The sequence below is a fragment of the Phyllopteryx taeniolatus genome, chromosome 14, assembly GCF_024500385.1.
Source record: "Phyllopteryx taeniolatus isolate TA_2022b chromosome 14, UOR_Ptae_1.2, whole genome shotgun sequence".
Taxonomy (NCBI): domain Eukaryota; kingdom Metazoa; phylum Chordata; class Actinopteri; order Syngnathiformes; family Syngnathidae; genus Phyllopteryx; species Phyllopteryx taeniolatus.
The window spans coordinates 24,171,321-24,188,556 of record NC_084515.1 but is presented as its reverse complement, the minus strand read 5'-3'; the positions used below and the strand labels follow the sequence as shown (position 1 = coordinate 24,188,556).

The window sequence follows — 17,236 nt, the reverse complement described above, 5'->3', positions numbered from 1 at the left end:
TTGTTTTTTTTTTTTTTAAGTGAACTAATAAAATACAAATTTTAAATTAAAAATCATTTTTCTACATTTGTATGAGATGGATCTGGATATAAAGTACGTTGCTCGTGAGCCAAAAAGCCCTTTTCCCAGAAAGTGTGCATCTTATTGCCCATCGGTCGAATAGCTTACATCACAGGTGTCAAACTTAAAGCCCAGGGGCCAAATCCAGACCACCTCATCACTTTGTGGCCCACTACAGAGAAATTGCAAAAAGTGTATAATAATGTGTATAAGTGTATAATAATTGAAGCAGGGGCAATTGTATGCACTAATATTGAGTTAAAAGCCACCTACGTCGTCACCCGCTAATAAAAAAAACTGACCTGGCATTGACTGGCAGCTTGCCCAGGGTGCATGTAAAAAAAAAGGTAGAACCAGTAAGGTAATACGAACATCAATATTCGTTTATTAGTTTATTTACTTAAACCGCAATTACAATTACAAGACAAAATGGCATATATGGCACATGAAACTATTTTATCGAAGATCACCTGTTACACAACTCGGGACAGTTTGACTCAGGAAAAAATTTAATATTTACATCAAATGTGACGAGCAAACTTTTTTTTTTTTTTAATAGTTTTTTTTTAATGAAAAGCTCAATTAAATCTTTGTACAACAGTCACCATGTTGAAAGTCTTGCATACGAGCATTTATTAAACGCCAGGGTGACTTTTTTTTTTTTTTTTTTTTTTTTTTTTAAACTTTGATATCAGTTTGTTTTTGTATAAAGGAAATGAAGCAGCAGGAGGGAGAGGAGTTCAGTCCTCCAGGGTGTAGTTGGGATTGACAACCAGAAGCACCTCTTCTTCCGTGCTTGCCGTCTCAGAGCCTTTCAGGCCAGACTGAGACAGCTCGATGAGGATGTGATCCTGAGCAAGTAAAAAAAATAAAAATAATAATAATAATAATAATAACACACACACACCGGATTAAGAGATGGAGTCAGACTTGCCGATCGGAGTCATAATTTTTCGTGCAGTGTTATAGACTCACAAAGTGCACCAGCCTGTGGATGACCTTCTCAATCAGTCCCTTCTTATCGATGAGCTCTTCCTCCGAGTCGATCTCAGACTCGATCTCCTTCAGGTACCAGTTGATCACTGCATTTTTCTTCAGCTCCGCCTCCTCCTCAGCTGCAGGCAGGAGCAGTAAAAAAAAAACAAAAAAAAAAACTGTTGAGCAGTTCGTAAAACATTTAAATCCCCCTTTTGCCCCCCCCCCCCCACTACTATGCATTTAACTTTGAAATTGGAAGTCTACATTTCGAACATACAGCAAAAGGCCCCCCACCCATTGAGTTTCTGACCAATAAGTTCAATGGACGTCAGAGCTGTTTTGGGTGGGCCGAGCAAGTACAGTAGAGCGGAAAAGGGCCTTAAAAGTGATGGACAAGACGTACCTTCTTCTGATCTGCGTAGATGCAGGACGAGCAAGTTCGAGATGCGCTGGTACTCGGCGAAAGACAGACGGAGGGACGGTCTGGACTGACTGCCAGCCTCGGCGAGGCCGGCCACGCCGTCGACGCGCCCGCCGACGCCGTCGACGCGCCCGCCTATTCCGTTGACCTCACCGTTCACTCCGTTCGGGATGCTTCCTGCAATTTAAGTAGTTCAGAATGAGGCAAATCTTTTGTTTACACAGTGGGGGAATGGAGTCGTTCGAGTCCAGAGTAACAGCAAAGAAAGCACTAACATAGTGCAAAGTATGGATTCTAGTCAGGTAACCATGTGAGGGCATGACATAAGTATACTGTTTATATTATAAAAAAAAAATGCTTAAAAATCTGCAGTATGCAAATGATGAACCGCGACTTATGAGTTTGTATCAATATGAAGGAGTGGATGTTAGAATGGGCGACAGCAGTCAAGCACCTTCCTCCGGCAGCTCTTCGTCCTCTTGTTCATCGTCTTGCTCCAGGTTAATGTCGGGTGTCTCTACCCTGATAATGGACTTGTTCAAAAGACGGAACGCTTCCTTGACATGTTTGGGCTGCACCTGCATTCACGAAATGGGGAAAAAAAAAAAAAAAAAAATATTTTTGGGTAGAGAACTGTTTTTTTTTTTTTTGTGTGTATTTTGATCCCACCTCATCACAACAGTGCATCCTGGCCATGCCCTCTGAAAGGCGGATCATGCTCTCCAACTGTCGCACAGTTATCCTCCAGGCTGACTTGGTCACGCCACCCGAGCTGTCGCGCTGGCGGAGACGCTTGTACTGCTCCACGATGAACTCCTCGGACTCGCTGGAAATCTGGAGAAGCGGGCGGGGCGGGAAAAAGGCGCCGCCCCGTTTTAACTCATGGCAAATTGCCGCTCAACAAACAAACGACAAGATACGGCGCACACACTTTCGGTTTGAACTGCCTCGCGAACAGCAGATATCTTCGGATTTCATCCAAAGAGTACAACCTGTCCACAGATTCCTCCACACGCGAGTGGAGATCTACGATGCGTCTGGCGATGGCGTAGTCCGTAACCTGCAGCACACGGAACATACAGTAATCCCTCGCTAGATCCCGGTTCACTTATATTGTGGATTTGGTGCATCACAGATTTATTTTCGAGGTCAGTGATGCGCAGTGACTCACCTGCTCATCTGTTACAGTTACCTTTATTGGCTATATACATTTTATGTGAACGCAATGACTCCCATAAGGTCAGTTTGGGTTCTTAGCAGAAAAAGAAACCTTACCGAGTAATCTCAACTCATACATTCGCTAAAAGTCACCAAATTGCTTTAGGACAAATAGAACATGACCGGAAAGCCACTGTTAAAAGAGTTTCACGGAATAAATTCATAAATTCATTCAAATTTAGCCCAATGAATAGCTAATGCACACACTCATAACAACCAACAACAACAAAGCCAAGTAAAGAGCAACGTTGAGCTTGATTTCCTACAACTACAGTACCGCATTTAAGAACATCACCGCAATGAATTCTGGGTTCCCATAATGCTTTTCACTGACTACCTGCCAGGAGCGTCAGTGTGAGGAACGGTGCCCGTTCACACCATGTCCGCATGGGCTGTTGTTTATGTCATTAAAGCACAGCACACACGCCTTTAATGAAACGTGCTAGTGTAGAGTGTGCGGATGGTGACCTCAAGGGGACAAATAATATACCCACCGCTCTTTAAAGTACCGCAAATTGGCATTGCATTGTATATATGAAACTCGGAAATTTATATCATAAATTTAACTGCATGGGGTTTTCTGGAACGGAACAAGGGTTCACTTTACTCCCTTTTTCACCGGGTTGCCACGTGACCGAGGTCGGCCAGTCACTCCGGAGAAGGAGAGCAGGTACTGACCTCATTGCAGTCGTCCACCAGGATGAAGAAGAGGTCGAAGCGGCTCATGATGGGGGCGGTCAAGTTGACGTTCTGTTTCAGACTCTTGCCGCGGTCGTAGCGCCCGTTGACGGGGTTGGCAGCCGCGAGGATGGATGTGCGAGCGTTCAGGGTGGCCTGGGGAAGATAAAGATTTAGTCTGGTTTTAATCATGGACACCAGGCAGATTACAGGGTGTTCCTCGTTTTACGCCCTTCCTGACATACAGACCCTTGCCCAAAAATTTGAATATCATGGAAAAGTTTATTTATTTCCATAATGCTAAAAATATATTTCCCCCACAACTACTGAATATTTAACGCCCCCATTAAGAGCCAACCTTCAATTTGATACATTTCTAATATATAACCCTTTATTCCCATGGCAAGTTGCTACCTTGCCGCATTTAATGTCAACTATGACACGTTCCGGTAAACCAAACCCCCCCCCCCCCCCCAACATTTTTTATTTTTTTTCCCCAGGTTGACATAAATCGACACGCTCACCTTGACGCCAGCCTTAGTGATGCTGATGGTCTGCTGCTCCATGGCCTCGTGGATGGCCACCTGGTCTTTGAGGTCCATCTTGTCAAACTCATCGATGCAGCACACCCCCTAAAAAAGGCAAACACTTATTTCAACCAATTGCATTCACGGATATTACGGTGACTAGTCTGGCGTTAACGTTCAGGTGTAGGGGGAAAAAAGGAAAAAAAAAAAAGGTAAAATGCATTGTTGTGGAGCGTAAACAACCGCAATGAGCAGAAGAAATTCAAGTCTTATCAAATACTGCACGATAAAAATTAAAATGACAAACATTCATTCCTGCTGCAAACGTAGACAATAAATCCAGTGTTCCCCAGTGGGCTCAAATCAATGAGCTTTATAGCTTCGGCTTGATGTAAACGACCGAAAACTCACATTATCAGCCAGCATCAAAGCTCCGGCCTCGATCACAAACTCGTGGGATTCTTCATCTCGGACCACGGCAGCCGTCAGACCCGCAGCGGTGCTGGCCTTGCCGCTCGTGTACACGGCCCTGGGGCTGAACTCCTCCACATGCCTGCACGCAAGCGAAGAGCGCGCGCGCGCAGTACGGTCAGGGTTGCTCCACGCAGTCAACGCTAGTTCCGCACACGGGCTTTACCGCTGCGACGCGCTTTTACGCACACTTAAAATGATTAAATCAACACTTTCAAACACACTGCAAATGGAATATGCAATATATGACGTAATACATGCAATATAGCAGGGGACACTATTTTAGAAGATTTGTAGCCATCTAAACTGGGCTTGTTTGTACACCTACTTAAGGAACTGGCTCTTAGCAGTGCTGGGGTCTCCAACGATACAGACGTTGATGTCTCCTCTCAGCGAGGTTCTCTCCATGGTGGTCTTCGGAACGCCCCCAAACAGCATCAGCAGGATGCCACGCTTCACCTCGTCATTGCCTGCACAATCACAAACAGTGACTATCTTCCAAACAGCACCCCCAAAGCCCCCAAAGCCCATTTGCGGTGCTGACCGTGGATGGTGGGGAAGAGGCTGGTGCATAGGTTATGGTACAGGTTTTTGTCTTGACTCATCTCAAACACCTTCTCCCACTCTCGCTCGGTCATCTGGCTCTTGATGCTCTCGGCCGTCTGCTCCTCCTCCCGCAGCTCCTTGCCGCCGAACTATGAGAGACGACTTTGCATTTGGATCGCGGCGGTCGCTCAAGCTCTACAGTTGCATCTCGACTTACAAGTCGAATTTGCTCCGGGCCTTGAGATACGAGCGACCAGATTTAGCAGAAAAGCTCATTTTCATCTACTGCTTACCCGTGGGTTGGTGGGAGCAACATTGCAGGCCAGAAAGGCCAATCTGTACGACAGCTCTCGGACTCCCAGAGCTTTCAATCCCCTCAGACCTTCAGCCTCAGAGCGCTGAGGTCCGCCTACCCTGGTACTGGTCTCCGCTCGCAGACCTGGGAAGGGAATCCAAATAATTGGATGAATAAAATAAAAAAATAAAAAAGTCAGAAAGGAGGAGGAAAATTTGAAACTATACCAGGAGTGCTGAGCTGCGAGACGTCAGGCACCACAACAAGTGTCCCGATGAAGTCACATCGGTCGCCGGCCTGAGCGGTCTCCACGGCCTCTGCTCTCAGAACGATCTCCAGGGAGCGCGGGATCGAACCACGGGGCAGCTCCGCCTGAGTCTCCTGGATACGCACCTGAACATAGCACGAGATAGACGGCATCGTCAAAACCCCCTTCACCCCCGCGTCATCTTCCGCGCACACACACACACACACACACGTCATGAACTCAAAGCTACCTTCTGGAAGTCAATGAACTTGGACTTGTGTGTGTCGAGGTGGAAGCGTGAGCGGTTGTTGCAGACGGGGTTGCGGCAGATGGTGGGCGGCGAGTATTTGAACTGCTGAGGGACGTCTTTGATCACCGCCTGACAGTCCACGCACAGGAAGGTGCCGCTCACCTGAAACCGCAAAGACGCTCGTGACCAAAAGCAGCTCAGGTCACCACCAAAACGCACGACCGGATGGCTCACCAGTTCAGGGTGGACCGGGTGAGTCCTCACAACCTGACCACTTATCCTCACCAGGGTGCCGATTCGCATGGATGACAGCTCGCGAATCCTCAAGGGCACAGAGATATTGACAAACTAATCTCCGACAGATTAATTGGCCGGACGATTAGTTTGAAAAACGTACTCAAACATTGAACAACTGGAATGTGCATTCGAAAGATTCAACGAGGTCAAAATTAGGGTCACCTGTAAAGGCTTTAATGTATTGGAGGTCTATCCTGCAATCTCATCCAAAAGCTGAACATCGAATCTTACTTGTGTCTAGTCGGCAGATCTTCGAGGGCTACGTAGAACTCTTTTGTGAGAGGAACATTCCCATGATCCCTCGCAAAGTTGCGGACGGCCCGACAGAGGAAGGGGTACACTCTGAAAACAGAAAGTAGCTTTTTTTGGGGGGGGGGCTAAAGATATACTCCAGAATTACACAACTAAATTGCCAAAATGAAATAAATAAAATCTGATAGTTGCTCACGAAAAAATATGACAGGCCCCTTGTTAAGAATACACACACCTGTAATACTCCTCTTGGATGGTGGTTGCCAGCTCCTGGTTGAAGACCTCCAGATCGATGAAGCTAACCAGCAGTGTGTTCCTCTCAGGCCGGATCAGCTCCTCAGCCTCACGGACATACTTCACTTCTCCATCCGCAGTCTGGAACCTACACATGACACAATTATGTCTTTATGTTTCCAGACTCTGGAGTAGTTTTGTCACTGCTGTCTGAATGCGAATTGTAAGTGTGCGACCATCCAGTTAGCGGACAACAATGCAGTTGGCGCGTAGTGTTTTGACTTACTCCTCCAAAAAAGCCTGGAATAACTTCTGACACTTGTCCGCCAACTCGTCCTTCACCGTCTCCGCGGCATTCCCTGCGGTCGCTGCGGCAACATCCATACCGATTATGAATCCAAAAGCGGCGTATAAAACAAGAAATATGTAACAGTACAGGCTCCAATGCTGACAAAGGCAATCGGAGCAACGAGGTCCACACGACAGGGCCCAGTTTCGCGCGAAAAGCTACACCACCTGACGTTTGGCGCGCCGATTTAGTCCAATCAGAGCCGGTATGTAAATATAGCAGCGTTTATAACCAATCAAGAGTTTACTCTCTTGAACTGCAGGAAGTCCCGAGGCACCAACGAAGTTCAGCGGTAGAGGCAGAGATAGTAATATTAAATAGATTCGACGCGCCCCCTCTGAGCTGCGGGTCTACGGCAACGCTAAGCTAGTGGGGGCAACGTGTTGTGGACTGCAAGAAATCATATTATTATATTCATATTGTGCTACATAAGGTTGCACAAACGCTGTACAATCACAACGACGGATCTGGAAATAAACTTTAATAGGTGAGAATGTATATAAAACTCTATGAACCTCTTGAAAATTGGTTGAGAAATGAGCACGTTATGATTTATTTTCAATGTACATGCAGTGCCTTTAATGCAGTGGTTCTTAACCTTGTGGGAGGTACACAATCCCTTGAGTTTCAAACATGCATTCACCGAACCCTTTTTTAATTGGAAAAAAAAGTGATTTTTTTTTTTAAATTCAAAACCGGTATGTATTTTATTAGTGCACAAAATGAACTATATGCATCAATTGCGCACCAAATCAATGTAAAGAACAAAACCACCGAAGCATTAATTTTACACAAAAAACTTAACTCAATGAATACTTACTGCAAATCAATGGGACTTTTTGCTTACAGAGGGAAGTTTAGAAATGCACAGCTGACCCTTGACAAGTGCCACTCTCATATTTTATTTATTTATTGAATCTTTATGTATGCAGGTAAGGCAATTGAGAACAGATTTTCAAATGCAATATGTGACCTGGCTACAGACAGTACAGTCAAACAAAAATAATAGTGGATAGTATTGCATGTGTAAAAATAAGGTAACAGACTAAAAGAGTGCACGGAAAATGACAAAACATTGAAGGCATCCATGTTATATTCCTTGTAAACACCAAAAAGGTCAGCTGGCTCCCTATGTGTGTGTGTGTGTGTGTGTGTGACAATATTAAAGCAGAGGTCTTCATGTCGCCCTGCCGAGCCAAGCCCCAACAGCAACTTGAATCGGCGATTGTCCTCAAATATTCTCAACAAACGTAGTCTTTCTTATACAATTACTTTCAGCTGACAACATGTTTCCACGCCAAAACTCTACAATGAGCACAGGAACACGAGGCCCCTGCAGACCCCTGCCTAAGAAATCTCACCTTCATCCTTTCCACCATCTGCGAGATTAATAGCTTTATCATTTCATTCACTTCTCCTGCAGCTCCCATATCCTTGTCATGTTTCTATCCGCATATGGCGGCCATTATGAACACTGCAGGAGGCAATTGGTTTCACCTGTCACATTGTATTAATCCAGCAGGAACACGGCAGGAAGTTGTTGCACGCCATTTGGATGAAGCCGCGTCTCTCTCCCCGTCTTTATTTCTCTTTTTTGTCTTGACCTCTGGTTTTCCCACGATTGTTCAGTAGCAGGAAACTCAAGACAAACTGTGTTTGACTATGAAGGAACCTGACCACCTGTAGACAAACCCTTTGAAACAACACACACACACACACACACATTTACATACCCTTTAAGAGCTTTATGACTCACTATGCACAATGAACTTTTAATTTGAAGAGTGCGGGGAGGTATTTGAATTTTTAATTCAAAGTTTTAAAAGGACAGTTGAGCGTCAGACACATACACACAGTGAAGGAACTCCAAAGACATTTATCAGAGCCAACATAAGGCCAGGGCAGGAAATAACAATTGTAAACATGGAAGGAAATGAAAGACAGTTGCTTGTTTATTTATGTTCGAAAACACTTTTTTTTGTGTTTTCAAAATGAGCTGTGCTGCACACCATGCAAGCATTCAAATTGACCTTTTTTTTTTTTTTTTTTTTTTAACGTATTCAAAACGGGAGAACACATTTGCTATGTAATCGATATAAAGGTCAATATTACAACACGTGGATTTTTAAGTTTTTTTTTTTTTTTTTACTACAGCAACTGAAAGGCTCTTTGCCTTCCATTCGTTTTGGGAATCACAATAAAATGTCAATTCCCGTGGTGTACGGTATTACATTGGCGTCAAGGCATGGACCCAAATGCAGAAAAAAAATGCAGGAAGGTAAATGACACATACAATAGATACATATTAGATACAGATAAATATTGAGAGAATTTGCAACGTGATTTTTTTTTTTATTGTTCACATGTTTACAGCTGGTTTGTACGTCGCAGTGATTCGATCATCCGTTTGTGTTTGCCCTTCTTTGCTGTCACATGTCGTTTATCGCAGAGTGCCGCGCTGCTGGGCGGCTTTAGCGGCCTTGTTTTTCCCTAAAATGAGTTGCAGGAAGTCTTTCCTGTTTTGAATGGCCTATGAATAGAAGGGTGGATGATGTGTTGGTGTGTGAGAAAGAGAGGTCACAGGTTAAAGTAGGAGTCTTCATCATGCCCTGTTCAAACACATGAATTGGTACACGCTGATCGTGACAGGCAGGAGACGAGACACTTCTTTTTCTCCGCCATGCGTCTCAGAAACTCTCATCTTCGTCCTCATCCTTCTCTTTGCTCCAGGAAACGGGGCACGGTGAACTTCCAGCTTCTGTTTCGCTGATGTGGGAAGCACTCTGTGCTCGTGTGCGCGCGATAAAATATTCCCACGGGCGCTGAGTAGAATACCAGATGAATCCAATATTTGCCAGCGACAAAGTCGCACGTTCAAGTGTTAGCTTTGGCAGCCGCGTGCAAAATGCTGTACAAGCGGAATCGCCGAGGTGGTCACAGGATGCTGGTCGAGCTCAGATTGGTTCGGATTTAGAATGAACATTTTTTTTTAAGCATCCCTTGAAAGGCGAAATATACTCCATTTAAAGATCTGCAAAAAACAAGTAATGGATGTGTACTTCTATAAATTCTGCCAGTAGAGCATGCAGCGAGCTAACAAGCCGACCCGAAAAATGTCTCATCCCTGGATGCCACAATTTCCAAACAGCTTGGTGTTGTTATTTAAATTCCCATTTTGCGTTATTCGGGCTCCTGTAATATGTTGATTGCCTTTTAGCCCGCGAGCTAACAGGTGGCTACCGCCTCTCGTAGCGTCAATGGAAAACTCGGTGTGGATACATTTTTGCTGCTCAAACATATAGGGCTATGCGGACATATGCTAGATGTAGGAACGTATTTGAGTGACAGTTGAAAATTGGGTGTGGCGTGCTTTTCGTGCATTCAGCAGACACGCCCAGTGGCATGTCTCAGTTTTTCACCATTTCCATAAAAGTGGCGAGTTTTTATTCCTTCAAATTTGGCAGACTTGTTCACAACACTCTTCTCTGCAATTTGTCTTATTTTGCAATGCATTTTTACTTTCACTTCACAGGGACTTTAGGGTAATTACCATGATGTTTCACAACGTTTTGTGTGACTTTGGATGCATATTGTTTCCTCATCATTTTTGCTTGACTCCCATATCGTAATTCCACTGTACTGGCAAGTCCTCCATACTCTGACTGACTCACCTGTTTGCACGCGTCACTTTTCAGTGGAATTTTCTTGTATCCGCGCTTCGGCTCGCTGGCTTCAGATGTTTGGATTCAGTTGGTTGATCATGAAGTAATACTGTACAAGGGCGCTGAGATTAAGCTCACACCTTCCCGACGATTGCAACATTATTCCCATAAGAAGCAGTGAACCATAATCTCTTTCCCAGTACAAGCGATAACTGTATTCATATGTTAATTTATGACGTCCACTATCGTGGTGGGTGGTTAGTGATAGATATAAAAAATTTTTTACATGCATTTATTCAGTGTCTTCCAACCTTTATTGAGCGAAGGCTTCCGTTTTATATTTAAAATAAATAAATAAATAAATAAAAAAGTTCCAGCGCACCAAAGAAAAGTATCACAAAAACTATGAATAATGAAATCATGATCATACCATTTCAATTTATTCACATAATGTCTTAGTTTAATAACTGGGCCTGTTAAATTGAACACAAATCTGACATACATGACTATTTCTGTTTTACATATCTTGGCAGGCTTGGAGTTTGCGTAATTTTCTTCAAGTGAAAATTTTATTGTAATTGAGTCACTTCAATCAGGAATAATATGACATGACACAAGAGAAGTATTGGTCATATTTATTATAAACTATTACAATACAGTGAAAGCACAGCAGCACCGAAAATAACCCCAAAAAGAGAGTATTTACAAGAGAATAGAGAGAAGACCGCCAGCAGACTGCTCCTGAAGTTCTCAGATAATTTCTATTACTGTACACACACACACACACACATACACAGAATAAGCAAACACTAGCTAGAATGCAAACTGGACGACTCAGACTCTGTGGTTGTAGAGGCCCCGTTGCGTCTTCTTGGTAAAACCTTCAAACTGGACGCTCGGCTCAGAGTCAAAGCTCTGCGGGCGGAATTCTTGAAGCCTGCCCCCAGAAAGGCATAGAGCAGCGGGTTCAAGCAACAATGAGCGAACGCCATGGGCTCGGCCACCGCCAGCCACACGCCCAGGACTGCCTCCAGGTTGCAGCTGCGGGGCAGCACCTCCAAACGCAGCATGGCGTCCACAGAGATGCCCGCTCCGTAGGGCAGCCAGCACACAAAGAAGCACAGCACCAGCGCGATGGTGGTCCTCACCGCTCGTCGCTTCTGCCTTTGGCCCCCGAGAGGGCCTCGGGTCAGCCTGGTGACGATGACGCAGTAACACACCAAAAGCACCAGACCTGGGATCACTAGGCCCACTAGGACCAGTTGCAGGTGAAAGACCGCCACCCAGAGAGGAGCATTCTCCGTCGGGTAAAACCTCTGGCACAGGGTGCTGCCCTCACCTCCTTCTTGAGTTCGGGCAAATATCAAGTCGGGAACGGCCAGAAGACCAGCGGGCAACCAGGCACCTACAGCCGGGGATGACCCAAACACAGATTAGAGACTGATGCAGACCAGTACAAAAAGAGAGAAGATAGTGGATCTAGTGTAAAAGTGAAGAGAGACACACTCACCCACGTAGACCAATCTGTGTGCCAGCATCTGCCTCAGGCCACCCGAGTTGGTGTCTGTGGCTCGGACCACTGCTAGGTAGCGGTCCAGACTGATGAAGGCCAGGATGAGCACGCTGCCGTACAAATTGACCGTATAGATTACATGCACGCCAACGCAGGTGGCCGCGCCAAAGCGCCAATCCGCCAGGGCTGCGTCCACCGCCCAGAACGGAAGCGCCAGAACAAAGAGGAGATCGGCAGCTGAGAGGTGCAGTCGGTACCGGTCTGTGAGGCTGGATTTGGACCTAAAAAAACAAAACAAGCAACAATACGTACTGGACCTTTACGAGAACTTTTCAAGCGATGAATCATCCGGCTGTCTCACCTCCGCTGGCAGCCCAGCACAAAGACCACCAGACCGTTTCCAGTGATGCCCAGGAGGAAAATGAGGGCATAGACCACAGGCAGAAAGATCTGCTGAAAGTCAGAGGTCATCCCATGCTCCACTTCACAAGGCTCCTCCAGATCCACCCCAATGTCACCAGAACCAGAGCCGGAGCTGGTGTCATTGTATTCGTAGTCAAAGAGGATATGCTGCAGACAACAATGATTAAATGCGCACCAAGATAAGAAAGAATGCTTTTGACCTCTAAATTGTTCCGGCAAAAGCTTACCTCATAGTACGACATGATGAACTCTCGTTTCTCTGCGGAGTGAGGCTGGGACTCAAGCGGACTTGTTATATAGTTCTGGCGGTGCCCCTCCCTCAAACGCTCTGACCCATCTGTGTTGCTGCCGAAAATGCTTTTTCCTGTTTTCGAGGTGTCAGGTGCTGATACCGCTTCTATCACAGGATGCCGTCCTGTGCGTGCATGCCGCTTGAATTGTTTTGGCCCTGAGACCCCGGCTTTGTGATCACCAAGGTCTATTGGCAATCGGAAAACACGCAAAGGAGTTACAGACAATGTGTGTGTGTGTGTGTGTATACTCTAGGTGGGTAGTTCTCCCAGTGGAGCGAGCCCACTCTGCGTCACGGGTGATCATGTTTCATGTGTGCCAAGATATGGCCAATGATAATTGTGTTAATGCTGATCGGCGTTCACACTTGATTCGACACCGTATTTTTTTTTTTTTTATGATGATTAGTCCACTCATTCTCACTGTTCTGCTCCTTCCACATTACTCCACCCATTCAAACTCGTCCAACTTCAACTTAATCATCTCATTCGGTATATGCATTGTCCACATCACTAAAATTCCCACTTTTCCCAGAATTCCACATTTTCACAAAATTCCCCAATAAAATTACCAGATTAAGAGATACTGGATTACGCACCTCCTCCTCCCACATTTTTTGACCGATTCAACCCATTCCAACTTCAAAGTGTTCAGATCATTCAGGACATCTTGGAAAGTACTTTCCACATTCCCCAAAATTCCACTTTTCACAATAAAATTCCCCAAACGAAAAGATAATGGTGTTTGTAAAGATAACAATTCAAGTTTTCAAAGTTACTAAATGTACAAAATTTTTTATTATAGATGTTTGTTTTAGGAGTGTGCATCTACTGAGACCTCGCTAATATTTGGACTCTCAGCCAAAGCCATAATAAGCATATTGTAGAATTAATACTTCATATCATAGCAGATCATGATTGTCTTTACATGGCAGACTTTTTGATACATCGATATTAGATTGTGCCAGTGGTTCTAATGTTGTGGCTGACTAGTGTGCTATAATACAGAAATAGTCAATGTAATCAATTTTGTAGTATTTTTTTTTTAATAATTTTTTTTTTTTTAATTGATTCTGTGCACTGTGGAGCAGGTCTGCAGACAAACTTCCTGTCTCAGCTGTGAATGTCCATCCTCTCCTCATACACTAATCCCATAAACAAACAGTAAACCAACTCTCAAATCCAAAGAGTTACATTTTCTAAAAAGTGTCAGTCCCTTATCTTGACCTCTCTTCCCTTCCTCCAGGTTCACTGGTATCAGCTTTACAGATCTCAGAAATAACATTGCTGAGTAAACCACGTTGACGGACACCTGCGCTCATTTTTGACAGGCCCAGGGTGGGACTATTTGTTTTTCATGACAAAAGACAAAACCTAATTTGTATCCAGAAATTTGGGAACTCTACCGGCAATTTACTCGATTTTTTTTTTTTTAAATACAAAAAAAAAAAGGAAAAGATAAAAAGAGAGAGCAAAACGAAAAAAGAAAAAAAGATGCACTTCTGTCAACCAAAAAAGTCGCACACTAAAAAACAACTTACACTTGCATCTTGGAATGTACAAAAATAAATTAATTAATAAAAAAAATAACCCAAAAAAATAATCTTCATGGGATGGGAATTCACGTATTACCTTTATCAACTGTGCATGGGACAAATATATATATATTTGTTTTTTTCATGACAGATTTTATCATATTACTTTTAATGGTGTGGAAGAATCTCTATGAAAATTCTGGGTTCATATTTCAATGCCTATGTGTAGACCTGAGGACCTGTGACATAAAATTTGCTTGTTTTTGTGATGTAGGAGGAAACCGGAGTACCCTGAGAAAACCCACACAGGCACGGGGAGAACATGCAAACTCTTCACCTGCATTACACAAAGAAAAAAGAAATCATGATGAATTAGTATAAAACTCACTAAGGGTTGAGGTGAGGAAACGTACTTTTCTGCTCCCGCAGTACAATGTAACACTGCTCACACACTCTTGCCAACTGGTTCTTAAGGTACTTGAGGCTTTGCTTGTTGGAGGAACAGGACTAGCACACCACCTATTGCACAAAAAAAGCACACTTTCATTCATTCATTCATTCACTTTCCGGAGCACTCACGAGGGTCATGGGTATGCTGGAGCCTATCCCAGCTGACTCTGGGCAAGGGGCGGGGTACACCTTGAACTGGTCGCCAGCCAATCCCAGGGCATATATAAACAAACAAGCATTCGCACTCACATTCCCACCTACGGGCAATTTAGAGTTTCCAATTAACCTATTGTAGAGTATATTGGTTTGGATAAAAACGTAATTAATTTAGGAGAAGAAATACGCATTTAGCGTGATTTTAAGTTTCAGCGTCAAAATCTAATTATTTTTATCTCGTAAAAGGGCACCACGTCTCTTTTTAGATGTGTAAAACGTCAGGAGAAAGTGACGAAAAACTTCTGTCTCGTAATCTGAAGGTTGCTACAGGAATTAGATCAGAGTTCTCGATAACCAGAGTAGTAACTGCTAATTAATTTAAGGTCCGGGGTGAGGAGTCAGGATTCCTCATCTCCGCTTTGATGAGCTCCTTCAGACTGACTGGTAATTCATTTAGCGTCCGTGTGAGATAAACCAGGCATCCTTGTGGTCGCCTGTCACGGTGGAGGAGCGGAGACAGCGATGCAGCTCAGTCCGGGGTTGGGGGTGCCATCGGGCGAGAGCATCTCCGTGACACTACCACCGTGCCGCCCATTGGGTTTACAGTGTAAGGAAAAATATTATTTAGAATGTGAGTCAATGGTGACAAAAATGGACTAGTGGTATAGGACGGTAGTCAATATCTAGAGATTTTTTCCAGAAGTGGTGTGTAATTTAGATTGGTTAGCTCTGTGAGTTTTGACGAAATATCCATCCATCCATCCATCCATTTTCTGAGCCTCTTCTCCTCACTAGGGTCGGGGGCGAGCTGGAGCCAATCCCAGCTATCATCGGGCAGGAGGCGGGGTACACCCTGAACTGGTTGCCAGCCAATCGCAGGGCACACACAAACAAACAACCATTCACACTCACATTCACACCTACGGGCAATTGAGAGTTGTCAATTAACCTACCACGCATGTTTTTGCGATGTGGGAGGAAACCGGAGTGCCCGGAGAAAACCCACACAGGCACGGGGAGAACATGCAAACTCCACACACGCGGGGGCGGGGATTGAACCCCGGTCCTCAGAACTGTGAGGCAGACACTCTAACCAGTCGTACACCGTGCCTTTTGACGAAATATCGATACCTATGTACTTAATATTTCCTATAGGAATAGGGTAATCTGGGACTTGATCTGCAGGAGTCCATGAGTTTGCTGTTATTGGGAGTATTGTTGATTTTGTCCAGTTAATAGAATCGTCTGATATTTGCGAAAATGTTTTAATGAGATTGAAGACTGCCTGAAGAGAATACTTGGGTTCCTGTAAGTAAAAAAGAATATCATCAGCATAGAGATTGATTTTGTGTTCTGTCATTAGTGAGCAGATACCATTAATATTAGCATTCTGACATATAACGGCAGCAAGAGGTTCGATGAATATTGCAAATAGCTTTAGTGAGAGTGGACATCCTTGTCTGGTTCCTCTTTGTAATGTAAAACTTTGTGAAGTGATCCTATTTGTGGTGACTGTCGCTTTCGGCGAATTGTATAATGTAGCTATCCAATGTATAAATGAATCTCCAAAGCCAAATTTTCTAAGTACTGCAAACAGGAAAGCCCAGTTAACTTTATCGAAAGCTTTCTCTGCGTCAAGTTACATGATGAATGCATTTTTTACGCTGTGACATGCTTATTAAATTAAACAGACGTCTGACATTATTTGTGGAACTTCTACCTTTCATGAAGCCTGTCTGGTCATAGTGGATTATCGACGGAAGTACCTTTTCAAGTCTCGCTGCGAGGGCTTTTGAGATAATCTTGATATCTACATTAATCAGCGATAAGGCCCAATAATTCGCCGGGAGAGTGGGGTCCTTACCTGGCTTTAGTAATAAATTAATTGAAGCTGTGTTCATATGGCTACTAATTCTACCTTTATCGTTTATCTCCTTGACTGTTCTGAAAAATAGATGCGCTAGTATTGGCCAGAAATATTTAATGAATTCGACGGAGATTCCGTCCGGGCCAGGCGCTCGTCCCGATTGCATATTTTTTTTATGCATTATGTAATTCTGGGCGGCACGGTGGCCGACTGGTTAGAGCGTCAGCCTCACAGTTCTGAGGACCCGGGTTCAATCCCCGGCCCCGCCTGTGTGGAGTTTGCATGTTCTCCCCGTGCCTGCGTGGGTTTTCTCCGGACACTCCGGTTTCCTCCCACATCCCAAAAACATGCATTAATTGGAGACTAAATTACCCGTAGGTGTGAATGTGAGGGCGAATGGTTGTTTGTTTGTATGTGCCTTGCGATTGGCTGGCAACCAGTTCAGGGTGTACCCCGCCTCCTGTCTGATGACAGCTGGGATAGGCTCCAGCACGCCCGCGACCCTAGTGAGGAGAAG

At 44.5% G+C, this 17,236-nt stretch overlaps 2 protein-coding genes across 5 annotated transcripts; both read right to left on the bottom strand.

Annotated features, from left to right (window-relative positions):
- Positions 1 to 417: 417 nt before the first annotated feature.
- mcm6 (minichromosome maintenance complex component 6) lies at positions 418 to 7,073 on the bottom strand. Its single transcript, XM_061798368.1, has 18 exons — positions 6,761 to 7,073; positions 6,476 to 6,622; positions 6,220 to 6,330; positions 5,926 to 6,013; positions 5,692 to 5,853; positions 5,422 to 5,587; positions 5,193 to 5,338; positions 4,898 to 5,048; positions 4,682 to 4,823; positions 4,294 to 4,435; positions 3,880 to 3,987; positions 3,356 to 3,511; positions 2,391 to 2,519; positions 2,129 to 2,293; positions 1,914 to 2,037; positions 1,442 to 1,636; positions 1,036 to 1,175; positions 418 to 911 (listed from the first exon to the last, which is right to left on the bottom strand). The coding sequence occupies exons 1-18, from the start codon at positions 6,856 to 6,858 to the stop codon at positions 801 to 803; spliced, it is 2,481 nt and encodes an 826-aa protein (XP_061654352.1). The 5' UTR covers positions 6,859 to 7,073; the 3' UTR covers positions 418 to 800.
- A 4,031-nt stretch (positions 7,074 to 11,104) lies between these two features.
- On the bottom strand, positions 11,105 to 16,953 carry LOC133489284 (C-X-C chemokine receptor type 4-like). 4 transcript variants are annotated; one of them, XM_061798200.1, is made up of 5 exons: positions 14,635 to 16,953; positions 12,649 to 12,899; positions 12,360 to 12,568; positions 11,996 to 12,279; positions 11,105 to 11,890 (listed from the first exon to the last, which is right to left on the bottom strand). In XM_061798200.1, exons 1-5 carry the CDS (start codon positions 14,795 to 14,797, stop codon positions 11,295 to 11,297), a joined length of 1,503 nt encoding a protein of 500 aa, XP_061654184.1. In that variant the 5' UTR covers positions 14,798 to 16,953; the 3' UTR covers positions 11,105 to 11,294. The 4 variants fall into 4 exon arrangements, with proteins under 4 accessions (XP_061654184.1, XP_061654186.1, XP_061654187.1 ...); XM_061798202.1 differs by having other exon boundaries at positions 12,649 to 14,583; positions 14,660 to 16,953; XM_061798203.1 differs by having other exon boundaries at positions 14,660 to 16,953.
- Positions 16,954 to 17,236: the final 283 nt, after the last annotated feature.